The 26793-nt window shown below is 44.4% G+C and overlaps 1 protein-coding gene across 1 annotated transcript; it reads right to left on the bottom strand.

Moving 5' to 3' along the window:
* Nucleotides 1–13927: 13927 nt before the first annotated feature.
* On the bottom strand, nucleotides 13928–26354 carry LOC116684807 (inhibin beta B chain). The gene is made up of 2 exons (XM_032510239.1): nucleotides 25207–26354; nucleotides 13928–16807 (listed from the first exon to the last, which is right to left on the bottom strand). The coding sequence occupies exons 1-2, from the start codon at nucleotides 25631–25633 to the stop codon at nucleotides 15984–15986; spliced, it is 1251 nt and encodes a 416-aa protein (XP_032366130.1). The 5' UTR covers nucleotides 25634–26354; the 3' UTR covers nucleotides 13928–15983.
* Nucleotides 26355–26793: the final 439 nt, after the last annotated feature.

Here is a 26793-nt window from a genome sequence, read left to right as displayed (position 1 = left end):
CTAAATTGCTGAGCTTTGAAGGCCACCTGACTTATACAACTTCTTTTTGAAAATGATTTAAGCATTATTTCTTAAAAATTCTGACTTTATATATTACACTGTATGACTACAGTACTTTTACCCCAAACACACTAAACTATTTTTCTCAAAATATTTCAACTTTATTCTTGAAATCTCGGATATTAACAGTGTCCTTAAAAGTTTGACGAAACCAAATCGGGTTCACCTCCAATTCAATTTTCAATTCAATTTTATTTATAGTATCAATTCATAACAAGAGTTATCTCAAGACACTTTACAGATAGACCACACTCCGGAATTTACAAGGACCCAACAGTTCTAATAGTTTCCTCCAGAGCAAGCAACAGTGCGACAGTGGCGAGGAAAAACTTCCTTTTAGGCAGAAACCTCGGTCAGACCCAGGCTCTTGGTAGGCGGTGTCTGACGGGCCGGTTGGGGTTAGAATGAAGAGTGGCAATAAAAATAGAAAAAATTAGTAGTTTGTAGAAGTTCGTTGTAGTAGTTCATGGCATAGCAGGACGCTGTGCGGCATTACAAGGCACAGCAGGACGTTGCAGGACGTTGCAGGACGTAGCAGGGCACCGCAGTGTAGCAGTTGAACATGGCATCACAGAACGTGTAGCGGGACCATGGCGACAGCTGCTACCCTGATTTCGGAGCCTCTCTGATCCAAGGGAACATGCTGGTGAAAAAAGAACATAAGGACTCCGGGGAATGACTCCCCAGAAATAGGTTAGTAACACGCATTTCTGGGACATGGATGCACATAAATGAAAAGATAGAAAGATAGAGGAGAGAGGAGCTCAGTGTATCAAAATAAGTCCCCAGCTGTTTAAAACTATTACAGCAAAACCAAGAGAGACAAGGTAAAGAGAGCTCCAGCCCGGCCGGGCTAGAACTCTCCCCAACCAGATCGGGCTGTATGCCTAGTCTCCCTTTAGTTCTATTATATTCTTGATTATATGTTAGATAAATCTGAAAACTATGTGACTAACTACTACTCCCTAACAATATTCGATTCTATGCCCTAACTAGTGTATCAAAATAAGTCCCCAGCTGTCTAAAACTATTACAACAAAACCAAGAGAGACGAGGTAAAGAGAGCTCCAGCCCGGCCGGGCCAGAACTCTCCCCAACCGGATTGGGCTGTATGCCAAGTCTCCCTTTAGTTCTATTATATTCTTGATTATATGATAGAAATCTGAAAACTATGTGACTAACTACTACTCCCTAACATTATTCGATTCTATGCCCTAACTAGTGTATCAAAATAAGTCCCAAGCTGTCTAAAACTATTATTACAACAAAACCAAGAGAGACAAGGTAAAGAGAGCTCCAGCCCGGTCGGCCAGAACTCCCCCCAACCGGATCGGGCTGTATGCCAAGTCTCCCTTTAGTTATATTATATGAAACTATGTGACTAACTACTACTCCCTAACAATATTCTATTCTATGCCCTAACTATAAGCTTTATCAAAAGGAAAGTCTTAAGCCTACTCTTAAATGTGGAGACGGTGTCTGCCTCCCGAACCCAAACTGGAACCTGGTTCCACAGGAGAGGAGCCTGATAGCTGAACGCTCTGGCTCCCGTTCTACTTTTAGAGACTCTAGGAACCACCAGTAACCCTGCATTCTGGGAGCGTAGTTCTCTCCCAGGGTTGTAAGGTACTATGAGCTCTTTAAGATAAGATGGAGCCTGACCATGAAGAGCTTTGTAGGTGAGAAGAAGGATTTTAAATTCTAGTCTAAATTTTACAGGAAGCCAATGCAGAGAAGCTAAAACAGGAGAAACGTGATCTCTTTTCCTGATTCCCGTCAGAACACGTGCCGCAGCATTCTGGATCAGCTGTAGAGTCTTTATGGATTTTTTCGAGCAGCCTGATAGAAAAGAATTGCAGTAATCCAACCTAGAAGTAACAAATGCATGGACTAATTTTTCTGCATCATTTTTAGACAGGATATTCCTGATTTTTGCAATATTACGTAGGTGAAAAAAGGCGATCCTTGAAATTTGCTTTAAGTGGGAATTAAAGGACATGTCCTGATCAAAGATGACTCCAAGATTCTTCACAGTGGTGCTGGAGGCCAGGGTGATGCCATCCAGAGTAACTATATCTTTGGATAGTGCGTCACGGAGGTGCTTGGGTCCGAGAGCAATAACTTCAGTTTTATCTGAGTTTAACATTAGAAAATTACAGGTCATCCAGGTTTTAATATCCTGAAGGCACGTTTGAAGTTTAGCTAACTGATTAGTTTCATCCGGCTTGATTGATAGATATAATTGAGTATCATCTGCATAACAATGAAAGTTTATGGAGTGTTTCCTAATAATACTGCCTAAAGGAAGCATATATAAAGTGAACAGGATTGGACCGAGCACAGATCCTTGTGGGACTCCATGACTAACCTTGGCGTGCACAGAGGATTCATCGTTAACATTAACAAACTGAGATCGATCTGATAAATAAGACTTAAACCAGCTTAGAGCAGTCCCTTTAATGCCAATTAAATGTTCTAATCTCTGTAATAAGATATAATGGTCAATGGTATCAAATGCAGCGCTAAGATCTAATAACACAAGTACAGAGATAAGTCCTTTGTCTGATGCAATTAGGAGGTCATTAGTAATTTTAACAAGTGCTGTCTCTGTGCTATGATGAACTCTAAATCCTGACTGAAAATCCTCAAATAAGCTGTTGCTATGCAGAAAGTCGCACAGCTGTTTGGCGACTGCTTTCTCAAGAATCTTAGAGAGAAATGGAAGGTTGGATATAGGTCTATAGTTGGCTAAAACATCTGGATCAAGGTTTGGCTTTTTCAGAAGAGGTTTAATTACAGCTACTTTAAAGTACTGTGGTACATAGCCTGTTAATAAAGACAAATTGGTTATATTCAGTAGTGAAGTGTTGACTAATGGTAAAACTTCTTTAAGTAGCCTAGTCGGGATGGGATCTAAGAGGCAGGTTGATGGCTTAGATGAAGAAATAATTGAATTAAATTGATAAAGATCAAGTGAAGCAAAGCAGTCAAACATGTATCTGGTTTTACAGCTGTTTCTAACGTTCCTGAGTTTAGAGATAAGCCAGTTAAAGGCAGGTCTTGGTGAATTTTGCTTCTAATAGTTATAATTTATCATTGAAGAACCTCATAAAGTCGTTACTACTAAGAGCTATGGGAATACTTGGCTCAGTAGAGCTGTGACCTTCTGTTAGCCTGGCTACAGTGCTGAAAAGAAACCTGGGGTTGTTCCTATTTTCCTCTATCAATGACGAGTAGTACGCTGCTCTGGCATTACGGAGGGCCTTCCTATACGTTTTAAGACTATCTTGCCAGGTTAAACGAGAATTTTCCAGTTTGGTGGAGCGCCAGATCTTCTCAAGTTTCCGCGATATTTGCTCCACTGGCCCATATTCCAAAATGAGCTCCCATGTGTGTCACACACACACACACACACACACACACACACACACACACACACACACACACTGTGCGTGTTTATCTCTTGAAGATGCTTTAACCCTCCTGGTGTCTTCAGGTCTAGTTTGACTCCTTTCCAACAAGTTTCTATATCAGAAATTTGGGTTTCTTTCAAACTAATTTTCCAAGAAATGTAACGTGGACGGTTCCCAAAACGCTCCTCACAAGTTAAATTAATAATCAGTTCACTACTTTCGTTGAATTTGTGTGTTTGCTCAATTTTATGGCTTTTGGAGAAAAAAATATTGTTAAAAGAACTTTAAAAGAAGTGTAAAAAAGACCCAGAAATGTCAATAAAAGTGACTAAAATGTGAACAAATGTCAAATAAAGTGACAAAAAATGTGAAAAGATGTCGAAAGAAAAAAATGTGGCAAATGTTAAAAAAAAAAACTTTAAAAATGTTGGGAAATATCCCCCAAAAATTCAAAAGGCTCAGAAACAGTCGACAAACGTTGAAGAAGTGACAAAATCACTGAGGGACAGCCACAAAAGGGTTAAAAAAAAGACAACCATGACCTTGATAAAAGGGTTTTCATTTTAAATTTGGACTCAGAAAAGGAAAGATTTCCTGCATGTAGTAGTAGTAGTAGTGTAGTTGTCAGTAGAGAGACTATCTGTTTGGAGGATAATCTGCTGAGATTGTGTGTGTGTGTGTGTGTGTGTGTGTGTGTGTGTGTGTGTGTGTGTGTGTGTGTGTGTCCTTGAGAACTGCAGTGGTATAACTGATGGTGTCAGTTTATTAAAGCCTGATGTTGTGTTGGTCTGTAGTTCTGGTACATTTAAAGTTAGTTAGCTAGTGATGGTGTTGTTAGTGTTCTTCACCTGTTACCTAGGTTACACCTGTTACCTAGGTTACACCTGTCTGTTGATTCGATAGAATGGAGGTTGTTGAACGCCCTCGCTCCCGTTTGTATTTTAGGTTTATTATTTCCATGCTACAGTAGTTACACTGCATTTAGATAATGGAATAGCAGGTTTATTGTTATTATTTGCTAGCATATATGATTCCTATGCACTGTGTATGTTAGCCTTTACAATGTTATTTATTTTTTTGTACAACCACACACACACACACACACACACACACACACACACACACACACACACACACACACACACACACACAAACACACACATCCATAGCAGATAATAAATAATTCATATTTTATCCGTTATTTTCTTTCCAGAAGCCATATCTGAGCCCACACGCACACATGTAGATTCCTTTAAATGTGAAGGGGAAGATTAAAAAAGAGAAACTGGATCTGTGAATTTTCACAGAATCCCATCTGAATTCCCATCTTGCTGCTCAGTCAGAATCTTATGAACGTGTAGTCCCAGTCTCTGTCATAATAATCCTATAGGGGATGTTGTAGGCCTGTTGGCAGACAGCCATATAAAACGGAGCCAACAACATATAAAGTTCCTCAGCTTGTACTCTAGTAACATGTGTGTGTCCAGTACATTCACAAGGATACTTTAACTTTTATACTTTAAGTACATTTCCAAGCCTGTGCTTTGTTACTTTTACATAAGTATTTTTGACACAAGTATCTGTACTTGTACTTGAGTATGGGAAGTGAGTACTTTTGCCATCTCAGCCAATAAACCAGAGCAGGTTTTTCTCCCACCCTGGACTGCTGTGTGGACGACTAAGGTTAGGCTTAGGGTTAGGGTTAGGGTTAGGCTTAGGGTTAGGGTTAGGGTTAGGGTTAGGCTTAGGGTTAGCCTTCCTTCCTGAGACTATTTTAAAGCACCATTGCTCTGTCCGGCGACAGTGATTGGTTTAAAGAAATGCCAATAAACCAGAGCACGTTTCTCTGCCATCCCAGAATGCAGTGGGAACTAGCCAGACTCTAGCGATGCAAGACTACTAGAAATGTAAATGCTGCTTGAACAAAGAACTGATGGGGACATTTTGTGAGCTATGGCAGTTTGTCCCATCGTGTTTTCAATCACAATCCGAGTCTGTGAACGTGTCTCCTTGACAGCAGCCGCAACCGCCACATCCCGCCGCTCTAACCAGCAAACATCTAACGGCTCCCATTCTTCCCTCATCCCTCCGAACAAAAGCTCCTTCTCTTCTTTTGATGCCACGGGTTTTTTTTCTGAGTCTTCTTCACTTTGACTCGGGCCACCCTCCTCCCTGCTCCTCCCTGCTCCTCCCTGCATATTTTCGGTGTTGTGTTTTTGGTATGCTCTTGAAAAGGCCCGCAAAAGACGGTACAATGGGGCACCTGCCAGGATAATGGGCCCTCAGAGGGAAACACAGCTGGGGCCGAGAGTCACACAGGAGCGACGATGATGGCTCCACTTTAAAGTGGTCAGAGATGATCCACACCTTGTATCCCCCTGGCTGGAATTTCCCCTCTGACACACACACACACACACACACACACACACACACACACACACACACACCACACACACACACACACACACACACACACAAACGCACAAAGCAGTCTTGCTCACATACAAGCACACACGCAAGGTACACACACTCATTGGAGATCGATATTGTCTTGTTTGTTTGTCACAAAGGGGAATGGGTGTTTGTCTTTCCTTCTGAGTGAGTATGTTCATGCTCACACACACATACACACACACACACACACACACACACTGCCTGCTACCAGCACTATCAGAGGGCCGACTATGACACCGCAATGTGAACAGAAACTTTGCTTGTCGGGAAACAAAAGCCAGACTGTTTACATACTGTTTCTACATGTACACAGGACATTAGTCACCAGGATTCCTTTCCCTTTTAAAGGTTGTGAAAAAAAAGTCCCTCTTCAGTCCAAAATACCATTAGTGAGCTAAATTTAGCTGGTCAATAGGTCTGGGGGGGGGGTCAACAGCAAGATGTCTGAAGGCATGAATAATGTGGAGCAGAAGCAGAGAGGGGTGGGGTGCTGATTATAGAGCAGCTCATCTTTCTCTCCTCAAACATTTTTCGAGTACTAACGTGTGCAAAGGAGAACTCGTTAGAAACAATACAACTTTCCATGAAGCATGTCTTTGTAATGCATTATAAACAGTCATAATGGGTTATAATCTGCTTAAAATGCTCTATTGAACCTCTTTTCTGATTGTTCAATGTCAATGTTTGATGTGATTCGTTAGCACGTTTGTTCTGTCTTGTATAATAAAGGAACATTTTTAAAAAAAAGAATCTGTTTGTGGCACATGACCGTATTACCAAGGGGCTTTATTTTGAAAATGCTGAGGCATACCCATTCACAAACAGGTGTAAACTAGTCGTTATATGACATACTGTTTCAATGTCAATGTCAAATGTCGAGCCTAGAATAATAACTGGCAAGTAGTCTTTACCTAGGTACTGTCAGGGCTCTCATACTCTGCTCCTGACTGGCTAGTAGTCTTTACCTAGGTACTGTCAGGACCCTCATACTCTGCTTCTGACTGGCTAGTAGTCCTTACCTAGGTACTGTCAGGGCCCTCATACTCTGCTTCTGACTGGCTAGTAGTCCTTACCTAGGTACTGTCAGGGCCCTCATACTCTGCTTCTGACTGGCTAGTAGTCCTTACCTAGGTACTGTCAGGGCCTTCATACTCTGCTTCTGACTGGCTAGTAGTCCTTACCTAGGTACTGACAGGACCCTCATACTCTGCTTCTGACTGGCTAGTAGTCCTTACCTAGGTACTGTCAGGGCCCTCATACTCTGCTTCTGACTGGCTAGTAGTCCTTACCTAGGTACTGTCAGGGCCCTCATACTCTGCTTCTGACTGGCTAGTAGTCCTTACCTAGGTACTGTCAGGGCCTTCATACTCTGCTTCTGACTGGCTAGTAGTCCTTACCTAGGTACTGAACATGTGCGAGTCCCAACAAAGATGGAACAGAAGTGAGATGTCTCACTCTGGAGCTCAAACAGAGAGCTCAACACACAGGGTGAAAAGGGGAGCGGCAGCAATGTGCAGTACAACAAAAATTTGGTGTTTTATGAAAATTAAACCATGTAAATCTATTCTGATAAAACCTAAATACAATTATAAACCTGAAAATGAGCAGAATATGAACTCTTTAAAAAGAATAGTGATAATATTTAAATTACACACCGGGAGAGTCCGACACAGTCAGACGCAATAAATCTGAGATTAGCTCTCATATTCAAGTTTATGTCTACTTGTTCAACGGTTGTTTGGTAAATTTCTCTAAAACCCATTTAAAGGGGATTTGAATTGCTATTTTTATTCTCAATTGTCATTACAGCGCTGGTGTTTTCCTTTGGGGTCGGCTAAAACCTCTTTGGGGGGTGCCAAAAAGTCCTTAATGCAGGAAAATCCATGGCTGAAGGTAACCGCCTCCCCTGCCGCTTTCCTTTCCTTTCCTTTCCATTCCTTTCCTTTCTTTTCCTTACCTTTCCATTCCTTTCCTTTCTGTTCCTTACCTTTCCATTCCTTTCCTTTCCTTTCCTTTCCTTTCCTTTCCTTTCCTTTCCTTCCCTTTCCTCCTCTCCTTTCCTTTCCTGTCCTCTCTTTTCCTTTCCTTTCCTTACCTTTCCTCTCCTTTCCATTCCTTTCTTTTCCTCTCCTTTCCTTTCCTTACCTTTCCTTAACTTTCCTTACCTTTCCTTTCCTTTCCTTTCCGGTCCTTTCCTTGCCTTGCCTTTCCTTTCCTTTCCATTCCTCTCCTTTCCTTTCCTGTCCTCTCTTTTCCTTTCCTTTCCTTTCCTTACCTTTCCTCTCCTTTCCATTCCTTTCTTTCCTCTCCTTTCCTTTCCTTACCTTTCCTTAACTTTCCTTTCCTTTCCTTTCCTTATCTTACCTTTCCTTTCCTTTCCTTACCTTTCCTTTCCATTCCTTTCCTTTCATTCCTTTCCTTTCCATTCCTTTCCTTTCTGTTCCTTACCTTTCCTTTCCTTTCCTTTCCATTCCTCTCCTTTCCTCTCCTGTCCTCTCTTTTCCTACCTTTCCTTTCCTTTCCTTTCCTTTCCTTTCTTTTCCTTTCCATTCCTTTCCTTTCCTTTCCTTTCCTTTCCTTACCTTTCCTCTCCTTTCCATTCCTTTCTTTTCCTCTCCTTTCCTTTCCTTACCTTTCCTTACCTTTCCTTTCTTTTCTTTTCCTTTCCATTCCTTTCCTTTCCTTTCCTTTCCTTACTTTTCCACTCCTTTTCTTTCCTTTCCTTTCCTTTCCTTTCCAGCCACTGTAGACAACACAAATGAGGGCTTTGTGGCCCCTGAGTGTGCCTTCAGTACTTTGGGAGCCAGAAGGTCAGGTTGGTGGAAGGTGGGGTGCCAATGTGGGAAGGTGTAGGTGCTGATGGGGGAGACATAGTTTGGGTGGGAAGGGGTGGAAGGGGGAGGGGGGGAGGCTGAGTTTGGTGACAAGGCTTCAGTTGTTTTGCTAAAACGGGGAAGAACAACCCTGACATTATGACATTGTGGACTCACAGACGCACTCACACACACACACACACACACACACACACACACACACAACACACACACACACACACACACACGCACACGCACGCGCACACACACTGTGCACTGTGGTATGTTGAACCCATTCCCTCCTCAGCTACAACATTCAGGAGAGGTTAAATAGAAGGACTGATCTGCTAACAGCCTTTCGAGGCGGTGTTAATTATATTTTCTCAATGCTGGACTCAAAACTCTGCTGCCAGTCAACCTCAAATGTCTCCTTCAACTGCCGGTAATCAGGAGTTGTAAAACATGTCCACTGCTTCCCCGAATGAATTATACATACTGACGGGGATTATCCCCATGTCGAGAAGTCGATAAGAACGCCTCTAGACGCTGGAGCTTGTGTTGCAGTAAGAAAACACAACTGGGATGGGTGTAGTGGGTCTGATTTCACCGTGTTGTTAAAACACACACGCACAAAGAAAAAAAATGCCACAGCAACGTGAGCTCCTGAATGCAGCCATTAAGAATGATTGGATTGATTGGATTAATTTTTTTGCTCATTAGCGCTCACAAATATGCTTTCAAGTTGCAAAGCCTTTTTACTCCCGCAGTAATCCAGCCGTGAGAGAGAGAGAGCTCGCAGGACCTCGGGCTACGTCACTCCAGAGGTCAGAATGTCACTCTGGGTTGGAGGGAGACGTAAACAGGGCTGGAGTAAGGGGCCCGCACCATAAACCCCCTGGAACAAGAGGGCCTTTACATGCTCTCTACAAGGGAAGACAAAGGGTCGGCCTTTAATCGCTGCTAACACAAATCCTGATGTGTTAGCTCAGTCAAGTCAGTTATGGCTGAGGTCAGAGGTCGCTGCAAGAAATCTACTATTACATAAATCAGCGGGGGGGGGGGGGGGAAGAAATAACTCAGATCCTTCACGTAAAAGTAATAATGCCACACTGTAAAAACACTCTGTACCAAGCAAAAGTCCTGGATAGAAAATCGTATCATCTGGAAAATGTACTTAAAGTATTGAAAGTAAAAGTACTCAATGCAAATAAACTGGAAACATTCAACTGAGTGTTTCACCGGCTAGGTTGCTAGGTAACATTATAATAAAACGTCAGATTTTATAATGTACATGTGTTTAGTGTGCAGCCATCTTAATATGGAAAGTAACTAGGAAATAAAGTAACTAGTAACTACTAACTAAAGCTGTCAGATGAATGTAGTGGAGTAACTAAAGTAACTAGTAACTAAAGTAACTAGTAACTAAAGCTGTCAGATGAATGTAGTGGAGTAACTAAAGTAACTAGTAACTAAAGTAACTAGTAACTAAAGCTGTCAGATGAATGTAGTGGAGTAACTAAAGCAACTAGTGACTAAAGCTGTCAGAGGAATGTAGCGGAGTAACTAAAGTAACTAGTAACTAAAGCTGTCAGATGAATGTAGCGGAGTAACTAAAGTAACTAGTAACTAAAGCTGTCAGATGATTGTAGTGGAGTAACTAAAGTAACTAGTAACTAAAGCTGTCAGATGAATGTAGCGGAGTAACTAAAGTAACTAGTAACTAAAGCTGTCAGATGAATGTAGCGGAGTAACTAAAGTAACTAGTAACTAAAGCTGTCAGATGAATGTAGCGGAGTAACTAAAGTAACTAGTAACTAAAGCTGTCAGATGAGTGTAGCGGAGTAACTAAAGTAACTAGTAACTAAAGCTGTCAGATGAATGTAGTGGAGTAACTAAAGTAACTAGTAACTAAAGTAACTAGTAACTAAAGCTGTCAGATGAATGTAGTGGAGTAACTACAGTAACTAGTAACTAAAGCTGTCAGATGAATGTAGTGGAGTAACTAAAGTAACTAGTAACTAAAGTAACTAGTAATTAAAGCTGTCAGATGAGTGTAGCGGAGTAACTAAAGTAACTAGTAACTAAAGTAACTAGTAACTAAAGCTGTCAGATGATTGTAGAGGAGTAACTAAAGTAACTAGTAACTAAAGTAACTAGTAACTAAAGTAACTAGTAACTAAAGCTGTCAGATGATTGTAGAGGAGCATCAAGTAGAATATTTCTCTCTGAAATGTAGCGGAGTAGAAGTAGAAAGTGGCATGAAAAGAAAAGACTCAAAGAAAGTACAAGTACCTCACCATTAGTACATTATTGGAGTAAATGTACTTGGTTACCTTCCAGCTCGGCCGTTAATGGAAGCGTGTGGAAGATATACATCTCTACAGTACCGTAGGTGCAGGATACGTAAGTGATCAGGAAACCTCCTCCTCATCGACACGTGGTGTAGTGCATGGCCCCGGGCCACGGGGCCATGCACAAGGAGGTGAAGCCGAGGAATGCCTGGCCCCGGGCCATGAATAGTCATAAATTCATGCGTGAATGCGGGCCAGGGCTGATTTGGAGAGAATGAATGCTAATGCGCTGATAAACCAGTTGACCCCATCAACTCGGCAGCTGTCATGACCTCAACCTGTGGCGGTATTAGACGAGGGAGGGCAGAGGGACAATATTTGTTTAAGCTGATAACTAGGGGTTGCGGAGGTTGGGGTGTGTGTGTGTGTGTGTGTGTGTGTGTGTGTGTGTGTGTATGCATATGTGTAAGGCGACTTTAGAAAAGAGCCCGTGAGAGAGTGCATGATTGTGTATACATGTCTGCACGAGAGCATGCTTAGCGATGGATCAGCATGCTTGTGTGATTATTATTTTAATAAGCCCTGGAATTTCAAAATTATTTTTCTTTTGTTTATATGCATGTATGTGTTTTATTATATATATATATATATATATATATATATATATATATATATATATATATATAGATATATATATATACATACAATTCCTGCTTTACTACAATGTATGCTCTATTTTTGTTAATTTGTAAGATCATTTGAATCACCAGGACAGCTCAGACATGGGAAGGGAGAGAGAGGCGGTGTGGGGGGGGGGACCACATGCAGGAAACCTGCCTTATGTCAGGTTCAAAATCTGGGCCTCTGTATTGAGGAATAAATCTCTTCATATGGGCGCGCACGCTCTACCAACGGAGCCACCCGGCTGCCCCCCCCCCCGATGTATGCTGTCTGAGTGAGAACCTGATGCCAGTGTTTTGGTCCAACAAGTTGATTTTGAGACACACATGAAGTGTTTCAAGTGAGTATTGGAGGTTAGATGACCCGTTTGGCCAAGAGGCTTGTTGCATGTCGGTGACGCAGACTGCAGTTTGAGCGGTAAAACTTCAGCTACTAACAAACCCCCCCGTCATACAAAGAGTATGGATGTGAGTGTGTGGCCCTGAGTGAAGCCATGAACGGCAGCATGCTTAACGGCCTTCGGCTCCTGCTCAGCGTCATTAACATTCCAGCTGTGGAGATCTTGGCATGCATTTGGAAGCATGACAACACAGACTACACCATCTCTCTCGTCTAGAGAGGTGCAGAGATTCAAAACACCCTGCGTCGCTTCAGATCACCTCTGACAGATGATTTCGTCTTTTTCTCCGCTTGCCGGTATATGCATGCAGCGCAATATTGATTTGTTTCTGTTTCTTTTATTCCCTCGAGAGACGCTCTGCTGCCGGCTCGGTAACGAGGTAATTACACTCATCCCTCCCTGACATGCTATTTGCCCCGCAGGCATCAAATCCCACTGCGCTCCCTGACAGATCCTAGATACATTTTAAAATATACATCGTTTAGAGCAATTATCCCTCATGTATTTTTTTACAAAAGACACGTGATGTGTTTTGATGGAGCCCTGCAGAAACATTACATGAATTCTAGGCGTTGGTAGGTGTTGGCACAGGCGGGCAATTAGTTGGGCAAGACTCGTGCTGTTGCACAAAGTGTTGACACTCGGCCCCGGACATTATGGCACCTGTAAACCTACGTTGAGTAACACAAATATTGTGTGTGTTGCAGGGGGGAGATTGCTCTGATGTAACAGATTGCATGGCTGCACACGGGCCACAGGAATGCTGCCAGTTTCCCAACACAGGTATCCGCACAAATACAGATACCGATGCCGTTTTTTTTCCTGCACTGCATGCCGCGGCTCGACTCGACTTTTTTTTGGATGCGTAATAAGACCTAAATTTAGATACGGTGTTTGAGGCGGAGCCCTGATCATTCCTCCGAGAGTTGCTCATTGGTGAACGAAGCCAAAACAAAAGATCTGGATGATCGACGCTGCTTCCGTACCGCGCGGCCCAAAGAACAGGCGCACCAGAGACCTCCGTCGGCCGATGTATACAGTAGCCGAGCTATAAACTTCTGTTTAGCGCTCCACTAAAGGCCCTGACACCCCCCCACCCGATGGCTGACCGTTGGCGGAAAAAAGGCAGCCGGACCGAGTTGGCGGAAAAAAAGTTCCCCAGAACACACCAAACTGTCGACGGCAGCCGATTGGACGGTCGCGTCACGTGGGTCTGGTTTCTCTGGAAATTCAAAGCCAGGCTGTTATGCCAGCTTGTTCAAAATACAGTGTTCATGTCGTGACAGTCCAGAAAAAAAAAAAAAGTATCCACTGCTTCACAGACATCTTTTTGCCGTGCACGTCTATGGGAAACAGTCAGCAAGTCGAGTGGAGCACCGAGCAGTGGAAACGCGGCAAAATACACAACCGTCTGCGTGCGCACACAAACACACGCCAACAGACGCTGTAGCCAAAAAGGAATCAAGCAGGTATGTGGAGGTCTGTCTGCTGGCGGGCGCTGTGCCACTGAAGCGGTTAATCACAGTTGTAATTACTGTTCTACGGCTCCAGCTCATGGGAGACACTCAGTCCTGACAGACAGCCGAGAAAGAGATGTTTTATGTCCCAACCAGTACGGACGAAGACTCAAGTGTGCGTGTGTTGTAGTACACAACTATTTCAGCCCCACCTTCTTTTCTTTAGTCAGGAATCAGCCCAAAGCACCTTCCATCAGATAAAAAAGGACACTTCCAGAGATACCGGGGGGGGGGGGCCCATCCATCAGCAGAAACACACGTCTCAACAACATGACGCACAAAGGAATTTTAAAGTTACTGAATATTTAAGAAAACATTTTATTTTACGTAAACTGTACAGATGACATTAATTTGACTAAATGCTTCTTAGAAAGGAACTAAAAATAACTTTTTTTTTATTAAATAGAAAACTTAAAACAAAAACAGAATTAAAGATGAAAAGTGTTGCTTATTGTACAAAACGGAATGAAAATAGAGCTAAGAAATGAAATCATATGTCGTACCCTGATACAGTGGTAGGCCTATTGCAAATGATCAAAAACAGTATTGTACACAGTAACTCCATGGCCTCGCCATCTTAGTACAATAGCTAAAATATTGGCCTCTTTGGTTCCATTAATTAGGTAAAATACATTTGAAACAAAATTCAATTTACTTCTATAAAAATAACTTTTCAATGGCAGTTTTTTTTGTCTCACTAATCCCGCAACTTTTCAGTGCAAACGTCACAACAATCATTCGCTTTGGAAAGGAAGCGAAAGATTACATTTCAAGTATTGATAAAGAGTCGAGGAGGGAAGCGAGAAAGAAGGAGAGAGAGAGAGAGAGAGAGAGAGAGAGAGAGAGAGAGAGAGAGAGAGAGAAAGAGAATCCAGTCTAACAGAGCATGGTGAGTATGGGGATAGGTTACTATACATTGCATAGCTCATGTGGCACTTATGTAGCGATAGGACAGGACACTCAGTACTAGATCTGGATCGGCAAATGGATTCAATGATCCACAATTCAAAACAAACATCATCGATGAGATGCCTCCTTATTTTCTATTCCCGCTTTATATTTGATCTTTTTATTAAAAAGAGTAGTTGGTTGTTAATTTAAATATCTTAAAGAGCTCAGTTATAAAAGTTGTCAAATCACACGTAAGTTGCCTTTTTGAGTTGACTGTGTTCAATGGGCTCCTTAATCCGTCTCAGATCGATCGCAGGCCCCTGAAAGGAATGGAATCGGGATTCCGCATTGGGACAGACTTTCGGCCAAATATCGTCTCGATGTCCAAGGGTTGGATGTCGGTACAGCGATTAAAAACCTAGGATTTACACCACTACTCGGTACCCCTTGGAAGGCATTTCTTTATACAAGTGCTATTCAGGGTGTGCATTTCAGTTTCTGCAAGTTCTGCACTGCACACTATGTGTCCCAAACTGGAGTCACCCACTCCCGCAGGCCCACGGGGGGGGGGGCGGGAGGAAGCGGTTCTCTCTCTCTGTGTCGCTCCCGGTGCACAAGCGAAGTGCACTTATGAGATCTAGCTTCACCTGGTTGTCACGGTAGCGGGGCCTGCAGCTCCCTCCTGACAGGCAGGAAGTTGAAGCCCGTAGTCGATAGCGAGAACGGCCCGAGCAGCAGCAGCAGCGGCGGCGGCGGCGGCGGCGGCGGCGGCGGCTACGTGGAGGACTTTCTTCAACCTTTCTGTGGCGAGTTGATAATCCTGCAGGGCGTTAAGATTTCAGAAGTTCTGATTTCACCAGAGAGGACAGTTAGACTGTGTCTGTTGGCGTTGTAGGGAAGTGCTGGTGTTTCTGAATTGTATAAGCGGATGAATTGTCAGTGCTTTATAAAAAAAGAAAAAAAAAAAAAAGTCTGTGGTGTGCTTAAGTACTTAAGAGGGTTGGAGGAGCAGGGTGTTTGGGAGCGTCGGGGGCGGCCGATCCTGTCACTTTTCCTTAAGCGCTGGTTATCTTCATTCGAGAGGAGATGACGAGCCATTATTTTTTGACTAGAAATGGCAAACTAGAGCAAAGTATCATTTGGTGATCGTGGTTCCCTTGTCGTCCCGTCGCTGAGCGGTCGTCGGCACGGCGCAGCAAGCACTCAGTCACTCAGTCCGATAAATACACACACTCGCAACACTCGTAACACACATGGACACAACACTGGTACTTTTGCATTTGCGAGATGTACCAGACAAGCCAGTGTGTGTGCTGCTTGCACAAACAGTAGTTATTTATATATATATATATACATATATATATATATATATTGTATATGTGTACCGTACAACAACGTCCCGTCTGTATTAAAGACCTTCCTGACTGTTCCATAGTCCAAAGATAATGAATGTCGGTGTGGAGTCAAGCGCAGCCACACTCCTCCACGATCATGTTGGGCACATCCCTCTTTACGATGTTGTATTCATCGTCAAAGTAGAGCATGGACATAGTACTGAGCTTGGTGGGGATGCAGCAGGAGTTGACCGAGCCGGGGCTCATGCCTCTCATCCGGTACTGGTTGACTACCGCCGTGTGGAAGGACGACGCCGAGCCGGGCACGCCGGCCATGTACGCCGGGCAGCTGCCCTCGCAGTAGTTGCCGTAATAACCAGCCGGCGCGATGATCCAGTCGTTCCAGCCAATGAGGCGGAAGTCTATGTAAAACTGCTGCCGGCAGCAAAGGCCCCCGCTGGTGCCGTCGCACTCGAGCCCCCGCTTCCGAATGCGGTGCTTTCCGTCCACCTGTCGCGCCCGCATTACCAGGAAGGGCCGGTGGGACGGGTCGCCCGGGTCCACTAGCACCGGAGCCACGCCGGATGTCTCGCAACCGTCGCAGTGGACCTCCAGGTCCTGACGCCGACCGGCTTTCCCGAACACAGCCCGCAGCGCCTCCGACAGGGGGAAGGTATGCCAGCCGCTGCGTTTCAGATCCACCCGCTTCTCCACGAGAGCCCAGCGGCCTGTTCCCCCTCCGCCGCCGCCGCCCCCCGGCCCTCCCTCCGCACCGCCGCCAGCCGCAGCCTCCGGGTAGTGGATCTTGACGGTGACCTTCCTCCGGAGGCCCTTCTCAGGGCCGGCTGGCAGCACGCGGAGGTAGAGCCACAGGTTGGCCTGGGACACGAACAGGTTCTGGTTGCCCTCGTTGGAGACGTGGAAGTACAGGCCGGACTTGGAGGTGCGATCGTCTGTTGGAGACAGAAAAGACATCTTACTACATCTTTAAAACATTAACCATTCAACGGAAATGTGGAAAAACCCATCTAGACAGGCTAAGAACCTTCTTCTTCTTTTGTATAAAACATCACGTGCTCCGGTTTCTATTAAATTATTTTTTGGAATGAAAATGTACATTTCATGGATTCCTGAGTCCTATTTTCCGTATAAAAATAATACCTATAAAACCATACTTTATAAATGCCCTACTGTTAATACGGCAGTTACCTTGGTTTCTCTGCATGTTTGTTTTATTTTAAAACATATTTTTTATGAAACTTTTGAACACTAATACTTAAAATGTGCTAGGGATTTTGTATCTTCACATTTACCTGATAAAATGGTTGGTATTTCCTCTGGGTGTTTTTTTATTTATATATATAAGAAATTACAGGTTTCTACCACACCCTCATGTATTGTATTTTGTATCATAGGAACAATGGAACATAAAATGCTTTTTTATAAAAGAAATGAAAATGGTCAGTTTATGTTTAAGTTGAGGGTTATTATGGTTCATTTTGGAAAGAATCCTTATTCAAAGAATGGTTCAGTTATCACGCCATATGACCTGATAACACGTTACCCTAACCATACTTTATGAAACGGTCTCCATGACTACTGAGCAAGTTTCATCTTCTGACGAGGGCCATGAAACGCGGCTGAAAATATTTCCAGTGATTCCTCGTGATAATCACTTTTTTTTCAATACATTGATGTTATTTCAAGAGAAAGGGCTAAAGGCTGTTTTCTTTTTTTCCACACAAACACACACACACACGCACACACAAACGCTCACACACACATGCACACAAACACACGCACACGCATACACAGACGTGCACACAAACGCACACACACGCGCACACACATGCACACAAACACACACACACACACAAACGCACGCATACACACATGCACACAAACAAACACATACGCACACACACATGCACACACACACACACACACACACACACACACAGTCGTGTCTGCCTATCTTTGTGGGGACCAGTCATTGACATAATGCATTCCCTAGCCCCTTACCCTAACCTTAACCATCAAACCTAAATGCCTAACCCTCACCCTCACCCTAACCCTAACCATAACCTAACTCTAACCCTACTCCTAAAACCAAGTCTTAGTCCTCAAAAAGCCCTTTAACGGTATGGGGACCAGCATTTTGGTCCCCACAAAGCACTCAGGTCCCCATAAGTATACTGTTTTCACAATTTTTGGTCCCCACAAATGTAGCTATACCTAGACCACACACACACACACACACACACACACACACACACACACACACACACACACACACCTAGTGCAGAAAGGGCACCACTCTGTCTTGTTTTCCCCTTGTTTTCTCTTTTTTTACCCTCAATCACTGTGTCAGATGACCCCCGCTGCAGCTCCTGATAGGCCAGCGGTGACAGGCCAGTTCTGGGATCAGGCCCAGTTGGCCTCAAGTCCAGCTTTTTAAGTGTCAGGGCCAAAAAAGAGAGAGAGAGAGGGAGAGAGAGAGAGAGAGAGAGAGAGAAAGGGACGGAATAGAACAGAAAAGAGGAAGATGAAGGAAAGAAGGAAGCATGCAAGTGGAAAAGGTGGGAGGGTGGCGGACACGGCCAAAACCCGCGGGGGGTTCATTGAGTTTGCTGTTAGAGCCCCCCTGAACCCCCCCCCCCCCCCCCCCCCCCCGTCCTTCCAGTGTGAGTACCCTGAGAGTGACAGCACAAAGCCCCCTGTGAGGCAGTGGGAGACAGCCGCGCTGCAGCCCGCCTTTCAAACGCGTGGCTTTCCAGCAAAAAGCATGATGAGGCAAAAATAAAAGCCATTTACATGACACTGGCCACTTTCTAAAGCAGCACAAAGAAGAGATCCTGGCAGTCTAAAAGGTGGTGATGGGCTCTCCCTGGCACTGTTTTTTCTTCTTCTTTTCCTAAGCCTAATGATGTCTTCCAAATTACCCTGAGGTAACTTGAAAGGTTTCTACTTCAGGAGAATTTGGTACAATGTGCTCAAGCAGAGCGACGTCTTTGAATGCGGCTAAATTACTTTGTTTGCCGACTGATTAGTGTGTGTCAGTGTCAACAGGTGGCCACCAAAGACGGGGGCACCCTCCCCCCCCCCTCTTCAAGGAGCCTCACGTCTCTTCCTTCTGTAAACCAGGGCTTTACATTCAAACAGGGACCTGTTGAGGCCGGCTCTCCACTCTGTAGCATGTCAGCTGGGAGCTTAAATACTTCATACACACACGTTTGCACGCATCAACACACACGCGCACACACACACACACACACACACACAAGCCCATGGTAAGCAATACATCAAATATCAGCCTTCTCAATACCACAGACTGTGGTATAAGTATCAAGTGCACAATGAGAATGTATTGAAATCCATCCGAAGGCAATGATATAAAGGAATCAGCGGAATAGTAGCTTTTTGCCTGCGACTGGCGTAAAGGCCCCTCAGGGCTACAAGTAACTAACCTCACCTCATTCAGCAACGTGCGTTCTTACTTGCCCTGACATCTCTGAGCTTCGAAAAAAAAAAAACTGGGACAGCACACACTGACAGCGGCATAAACACACGCTGAGCATGAATCTAATAACTCCGCTGATGTTTGTTCAGACAAGTAGGTTCAGACTCTGTTTGTTCACAAGATACATGATATCTGCGGTAGTCTCAGGATCGGATCCCCGAATCATGTGCAGTCACAGTTTTTTTACGATTGCTGTGACAATCTTTTCAATACTCTTAACGACTTTCCTAAACCCTTAACACAGTCAGCACAACATCCGTCTGTACAGGCCGTACAATTAACACATTTCGTGTTGCTTTAACACAACATTTAAAATGCTTCAACTTCTTTTACAAACAAGCTCAACCAAGATCAAAATAATGGATTTTTTTTTACTGACAAATTTGCAAAGGCTGTTAACATCCTGTTGCATTTTATTCCATTGTTACTGTAAATGAGAGGAACAGCTGATTGAAGTCATCCATCTTGGAAACACACTCAGGGGTTGAGGTTCTTTCAATCACATGACCATCTGTTTTTATTCTTTATATGTGACAGTAAGCGAGTGCTGTACTTTGAGAGCGAGGACTTCAGAAACCAAAGCCACATTCCTTGTGTGTTCACCCAGACCTGGCCACAGCTGGTTCTGATATGTTACAGCAGTACGACCAGTGCAAGAGGACCTATCTGGGCTGATTGTGTGGAACAAGGAACAATACGGGAAAGATGAACACAAAAAAAGTAAGACGATTTCTGCTCAAGGGAGAGGAAGTCGAGGGACCAGGACAATTCTGTCTCTTTGTCCATTTTTCATAAACCATACATCCTGTCTCGATGTGAGTCGAGGGCAGATTTGAGTCGTGCATGCTCCGATTTTTACGGTTTACGGCATAACGTGTCATACTGAAATTTGTGAAATCCCTAAAATAATACACTTTTCTCATTACAAACAATAACAGAAGATGGAAATCATTTCAGAAACATTGTAGCTATCTGTGGTTAGCTCAAAACGCCATTCAACTGACAGCCTTTGTTGCGTTTGATGCTAACTTGTAGCCAACAGTGAACCAACTTCGTTTACTGTATTGACATTACAGAAGTAAATGGAAATGGATTGTTCTTATTTTCTTCTTTTATTTTTCTAGTCTTACCGACTACTCAAAGCTCTTTAACATCATACAGGGACCATTCCTCATTCACACACATTCACACATTCACACACTGGGGCCCAGGCTGCTGTACAAGGTGCCACCTGCTCATCAGATACACACACACACACATTCACACTCCGATGGCTCAGCATCTCGACACCTCGACATGAGACTGCAGGGCCGGGGATCGAACCTCCAACCTTCCGATGGAAATACAGTTTCTGTGATATTAGTGTTTTTGTGACATTGTGCTGTGACTGAGTAAATGTTCCTGTTGGGAGAGAACCTGTGTTAGTGTTTTGGAAGAATTATGTGATTTTGGGACATGTTTGCAGTGTTTTGGTTGACCTATTGTATTGTGTTAGTGTATTATTGTATTATGAAAATTAGCATTGGTGTTTACGATGTGTGAATTTGAACATAATGTTGACCATTTCGCCGGTTGTGGATGTAGAAATGTGAGAAGAAAGTGAGAAAATTGTTAAAAGTATGGAAAAAATTGTCATAGCAATCGTGAAAAACTGTAAAAGTAGAGTTGGGTTAGGGTTTCAACAATTCGGATTACCAATAGTGATTCTTCCTTTCGATTCCGGTCCTTATCGATTCTTTCTATTTCACAGATAAGAGAAATGTTACTTGACTGGTGGTTTACGGTTTTCAAGGTTTTTCAATGTGAAATACAGCCCCACTTTAGAGCGCTGCTTACTGTGCTCCATGGCTGCAACACAACCCGTGGTGGATTTGGAACCAGTGATCTGATTTGAAACCAAAGTTTCCTAACAATTCCAATAAAAAAAAAATTGCATTAGCATGGTGATTTTTGAAACAATTCCATGTTGGAACCGGTTCATGATGCCAAATCGTAGTAAAGAGCTCCAATGTGCAGAGCTGGGGGGTACAACTGGGTCGGGGGGGGGCAGGAACTTCAGAGATGCTCTCATAGCTGCCTACCATTTGTAGTAGGACTTCAGTTAACTTTTAATTTCATTGTCAATTAATCTGCCATTTATTTTGTCCAATGAATTGATGCATTCAATGACATTAAATAGTGTAAGACAATTTCCTAAAGGCCAAGACCATCACATCTGTAAACTACATCCGTTTTATCTGCTCCAAAACCCGGGAAACGCCGATTTTGATAATAATCAACTACACACGTTACACGCTGGACCTTTAAGTTGTCACTACTGTTTCCTAGGTAACTGTAGCCTAGGCAACAGTATATTTGAACGGTTAAATAAATGAAACACTTTCCACAGCAGCGCACTGAGGACCGCTCAGTAGATGTGTTTTAGCCTCCCTGAGGACCGCTCAGTAGATATGTTTTAGCCGCCCTGAGGACCGCTCAGTAGATATGTTTTAGCCTCCCTGAGGACCGCTCAGTAGATATGTTTTAGCCGCCCTGAGGACCGCTCAGTAGATATGTTTTAGCCTCCCTGAGGACCACTCAGTAGATATGTTTTAGCCTCCCTGAGGTCCGCTCAGTAGATATGTTTTAGCCTCCAGATACCAACATGCAAACATGACTTATTTCCACTGAGCTCTTTTTCCAGAAACAAATTGTTCTTTTTCATCCAGGGTTACAAACGATCTGGAGTTGGCCCCGACACGCCTCGCCAGACCACGCACAGGAGAAGGTCTTAGTGAGTCTCAGCAGGCAGGACACCTGGGTGGGCTTGTGCGGGATAAAGAGCTGTTCCAGCGTGTCCCCGCCTGCGCCACCGAGCCAGGGAAGAGGCCGTGGAGGCAGGCAGGCCGCTCCAGACATCATTACTCAAAGCTGCTGTCGACAAGACCACACGCCGTTGAGGGACAGGGGCGTGGAGCACACGGCAGCCGTCCCACAGGCCCGGGTCTCAGCACTCCAGGAATTCCAAAACAGGGTGAGGGAAGAAGGAGATGGGGGGGAGGATGGAGAAGTGGGGTTGAGTCGCTGGACTTGCGGCGAAAGGTTAAAGACGCCGAGGCGCTGACTCTGTTGCTGCTGAAGCTTTACCACAGGGTAGGGCTGGGCAATATGTCAATATCACATCAATAGATGAGCCTTGATATTGTCTTCAATTTCCAGGTTTTACCGGCTGTGTTACACTAACGTGTTGTACTACTCTGAACTTACCACACTGCATTGTTGTCTTATTTGCCTTTACATACCACCACATAACTGATTATTTATCTAAAATCTCAGTGCGTACATTTTTTTTTAAAAGCACTAATTGTCAAGCCTACAATATCGGTGCAATACGGACTTCAAGGTATTTGGTCAAAAATATTGTGATATGTGATTTTCTCCATATTGCCAAGCTCTACTAAAAGGGCATTTTAAAAAAAAAGTTGCACTCATCACTTCTATAATTCCCAAGGATTCCCAATTCCCACCTGAGACTCCTAATGAACATGAAGGACTCTATCGGCGGTTTGGAGGAATGCTTCCAAAGGAGAAAGGAGAGGGTTTCAGGGAAAAAATGGGATTGCTATCAGACTCTTAATTCTCTTCCACTCTATTTCTGTATGACAATATATGTCTATATTATTTTGTTCTATGTTTATTTATAATAATAAAAAAAAAGAATTCTCAAGCTATACAAAGGCAGCCAGGCCCATTGAGGACTGCAACACACTCTTTTGGGTGAACGTGGAAAATGGCTGGACCAGGTCCAGGAGGGCCTTGACTGACAGCTCCTCATGAAAGATACGCGCCCCAAAGCAAACGTGCCAACCTCATCCTGTGGGGGAACCAGGCTGGAGTTAATGACCCCCCATAATGAAGTCTTAATTCCGTGTCTTGGACCACTCGCCGCGAGTTCACTGGGTCCGAACGACTAGAGTGAGCAATCAAGAAGCGCTGATCTCAACCTCTCCATCGACCCCTCTCTCTTTCGCCCTCCCTTCTTCCCCTGCCTGTGTTCCCTGCTCCGCTCCCGTGGATACGGGACACCGAATCCCTCCGCAAGGACCCACGGGACCATGTCAGGAGAGAAAGGAGATTGGCATCGTCTTCCTTCACCTGCCCGGGGGCCGCTTGGCAGACCTCTTACCCCTGTGCTACTGCAACTGGAGATAAGGAGCCGGCTCCCGGGCGGACTAACACACAGTTAACCCTGTGCTGAGGGGGAGGCAGAGGACCCAAGATGACCTCACTGCTCCACACAGAACACAAGGCATGTAAACACCTATCCACACTCTATTTGCTGGATACTGTTGGCTGAACATATGCCAATCCCCCCCCCCCCCATGCTCCCCTGGCTTCAGAGCTTTCTGGGGACCTTGTCTCTGAGCCATGCCCCCGGCTGGCAGCATCCGATCTGAGGGGTGGGGGGTGGGGGGCCGTGAGCCAGCTGGCCAGGATGCAGACGGGGTCTAGGGAGCAGGGACCCAAGCCAGCTCCATGGTACAATGCCACACAAAGGCTCAAAGGTGTGAGGAAGAATAGAACCAAAAAAAAAAAAAACCAGAAGTAGAAGAAGGAGAAGAAGCAAAAGGAGCCCAGCGAACCTTTTAGAACGACAAAAAAGGATTCTTCAAAACACAGCAATATGGGCACACACACACAGTATAACCCCCCCCCCCACCCCCCACCCTCCCCTCTTCCCTTTGCCATCGCCAACACCATACCCCTCCACCCACACTCCCCCAATCCAACCCCGCAAATCTCAAATGTCTCATGCATTATTCGGAGCAATTTCTTTTGTTTTCCCTGCTTTTTTTTTCCGGCTCAACGTTGACATGTCGGGTTCAGCAGGAACACATCGTGCTCTTCTAATAATTGCCTGGCATTGTTCCCTTGTCATGAGTGAGATCAGATCATTCCCATTGGAAGACAGGGCCTATACCATTCAGGGCTAATTGTACCAGCAGGAACCAATGGGAAAAGACAGGATGGTGTGTGTGTGTGTGTTGTGTGTGTGTGTGTGTCTGTGTGTGTGTGTGTGTATGTTTAAGAAATCCTATTTTGGTGTCTTTAATTGTGTGTTTTCTTCTTGGTAAACTAACAGTTTGTGTCAAAGATGTGGTTCTCACAGCGCTAACTGACAATTATTGGATTATGTCAAGCACAGATGTCTTTAGGTATGTGTGTGTGTGTGTGTGTGTGTTTGTGACAGAGAGAGAGAGAAGAGAGAGAGAGAGAGAGAGAGAGAGAGAGAGAGAGAGAGAGAGAGAGAGAGAGAGAGAGATTGGAAAGGGTGTTCTCTTTGGACTAGTGAGAATTAGTTAGATACACATTCTTAGAGGAAGGGATAAATGGCCAATTGAGGGACTTTGTCCGTGTTTAAAAGAGGGCTTTATACATTGGAGTATTGAGTGTGAGCACAGCTTTAGTGATGAAATTGGACTCAGAGGTTCTTTTTATCCCCTAGACAACACATGGGGGTAATTTAAGGACTCTCTCTTTAGTTTCATTTCTTTTTGAAATTTCATCAAGGCTAAAACAGGAGGATTTAACACCAACCACTGGCATTTGGGAATAGTGATGTAATAAAATGATTTAAAAAAAAAAAGAAGAAGATGACTGCACTTTACTTGTATCCCAAAAAACAGCTGATATGCATATCATCTAATACATCTTGCAGAGTGACATTTCATGTGGTATTATTAAGTTGTGAGCTCACCTGCTTACCTACCTACCTGTTACGTAAAGTCAAAAGGGTGCACGCACGGGTTCACGGAGAGGTAGATTTCGATGCAATGAATTATTGAGTATTACCTGATTCTGCGAAGCTGATGATCTCCGAGTTCTCCGCCTGAACCTCGTTGTTGTACGCCGCCTGTCCGTCAAAGCTGGGGATCTCCACCCGGCCGTCCTCGCGCACCTTCCCGGCGTGCAGCCTCCTCAGCGCCGTCACCATCGCAGCCTTCGGGATGGGGTGGGTGATGTTGGGTCTGTCTCTCATCTGCAGCCGGTTCAGTATGTGCCTCTTCACCGCTTCCAAAAAGTCTATGTCCACGCGCTCCGACTGGTCCGACGCCCTGAGGCCGCAGGACGCGCACGACTCCTGGGGCAAACTCTGCGTCTCTGTCCCGGCCACCGTGCTGCAGCGGACGGACAGAACGCACGCCACCAAACAGGACAAAGCCACACTGTAGATGCTCATTTTTTTTTTTTTTTTTTTTAATGTATGATTACAGTCCATATGCTATGGAAGATAATGGTGCATATGTATGTTAGACACACACTCTGAGCTTAAAGCTGATTTTTCAATTTACAATTATCCGAACGTCCACTCGTGTTCCAAAAGTGAGTGCCACAAGTTATCCACAGAAGTCAGCGCGATCGGTGTATTCCCAAACATACAAGAGCGCTGCTGAAAACAGTGTGAGGGGGCTAATGAACCCCAGGCGCTGTGCCTTCAGGTTGGTTATCCAGCAATACGTCTGTTCTCTGCACACAGTAGAAGTTCATCTCTCTGATTGCCAGGCGCACTCGCAAGTTCGGAATCGTTTGACGCGCTTCTGTCACACGGATTGTTCACCTCGGATGTGGAATCTACCAAAACAACCGGAGAAAAGCACACCGCCTCCGAGAAGTATCAATAAAAAAACGCGTCCAACCCGCTCTTTCCCATTCAAGCAACATGCAGAGTGTCCAACAGCTGCAGTCCCACAGAGAATAACAAAGCTCGCCGAGTCCCGTGTCTTTTGTGTGTGTGTGTGTGTGTGTGTGTGTGCGCCTGGGTACTGGGTCCGATGCGCGCAGCTCCGTGCGTCCTGCAAGATGCTGTTGTTCACTGAGCACTGAGACCCTTTTCTCCCTTTGCAGTCACGACAACAGGGGCTCCGCGCACCCAAAGTTTTTATACACCAGTGGACCACGTGGGGATTTCCACCAACAGGGCGCAGGGATTAGACTACTACATTCCCACTGATGGAACGAGGATTTATTAGGGTTGCACGCCGGCCCACGACAAGTTGTTTAATTGCCCCCCACCTCCCCTAAAGCTCACGTTATTTGACTTACTGAGTGAAACAGTATGTGATCATCCATCGCCCGTGTGTGTGTGTGTGTGTGTGTCTGGGATTGGTGTTATGTTAGGGCACAGTATCCAGACTGATCCTAAAAATAAATGTATACGTGCTGTTCATACATGATCTAGAGACAGACATTAAACCCATAAAGGACCCTCTCCGTCTCTTTAAAGCAGGCATGCATTCAGGTTTGGATTGGTTCTAATTATAGACGTAACTATTTAAATTAAGGGTAAAAAATGCAATATTTTGAAGTGAAAATATAAGTTAATTATTTGGAAAGAAAAAATCTGGGTGAGGAGATAAATAAAAGTTGGAAGTTCAGTCA

The sequence above is a fragment of the Etheostoma spectabile genome, unplaced genomic scaffold (genome assembly GCF_008692095.1).
Source record: "Etheostoma spectabile isolate EspeVRDwgs_2016 unplaced genomic scaffold, UIUC_Espe_1.0 scaffold00569331, whole genome shotgun sequence".
Classification (NCBI taxonomy): Eukaryota; Metazoa; Chordata; class Actinopteri; order Perciformes; family Percidae; genus Etheostoma; species Etheostoma spectabile.
This window is presented reverse-complemented; position numbering and strand designations above follow the sequence as displayed.

Bases quoted from the DNA above. Each gene is read 5' to 3' on its own strand.
- LOC116684807 (XM_032510239.1), bottom strand. From the start codon at position 25,633: ATGGACTGTAATCATACATTAAAAAAAAAAAAAAAAAAAATGAGCATC. The intron at 16,808-25,206 runs GTAATACTCAAT...TGTCTCCAACAG, and splicing joins CATCAGCTTCGCAGAATCAG to ACGATCGCACCTCCAAGTCC.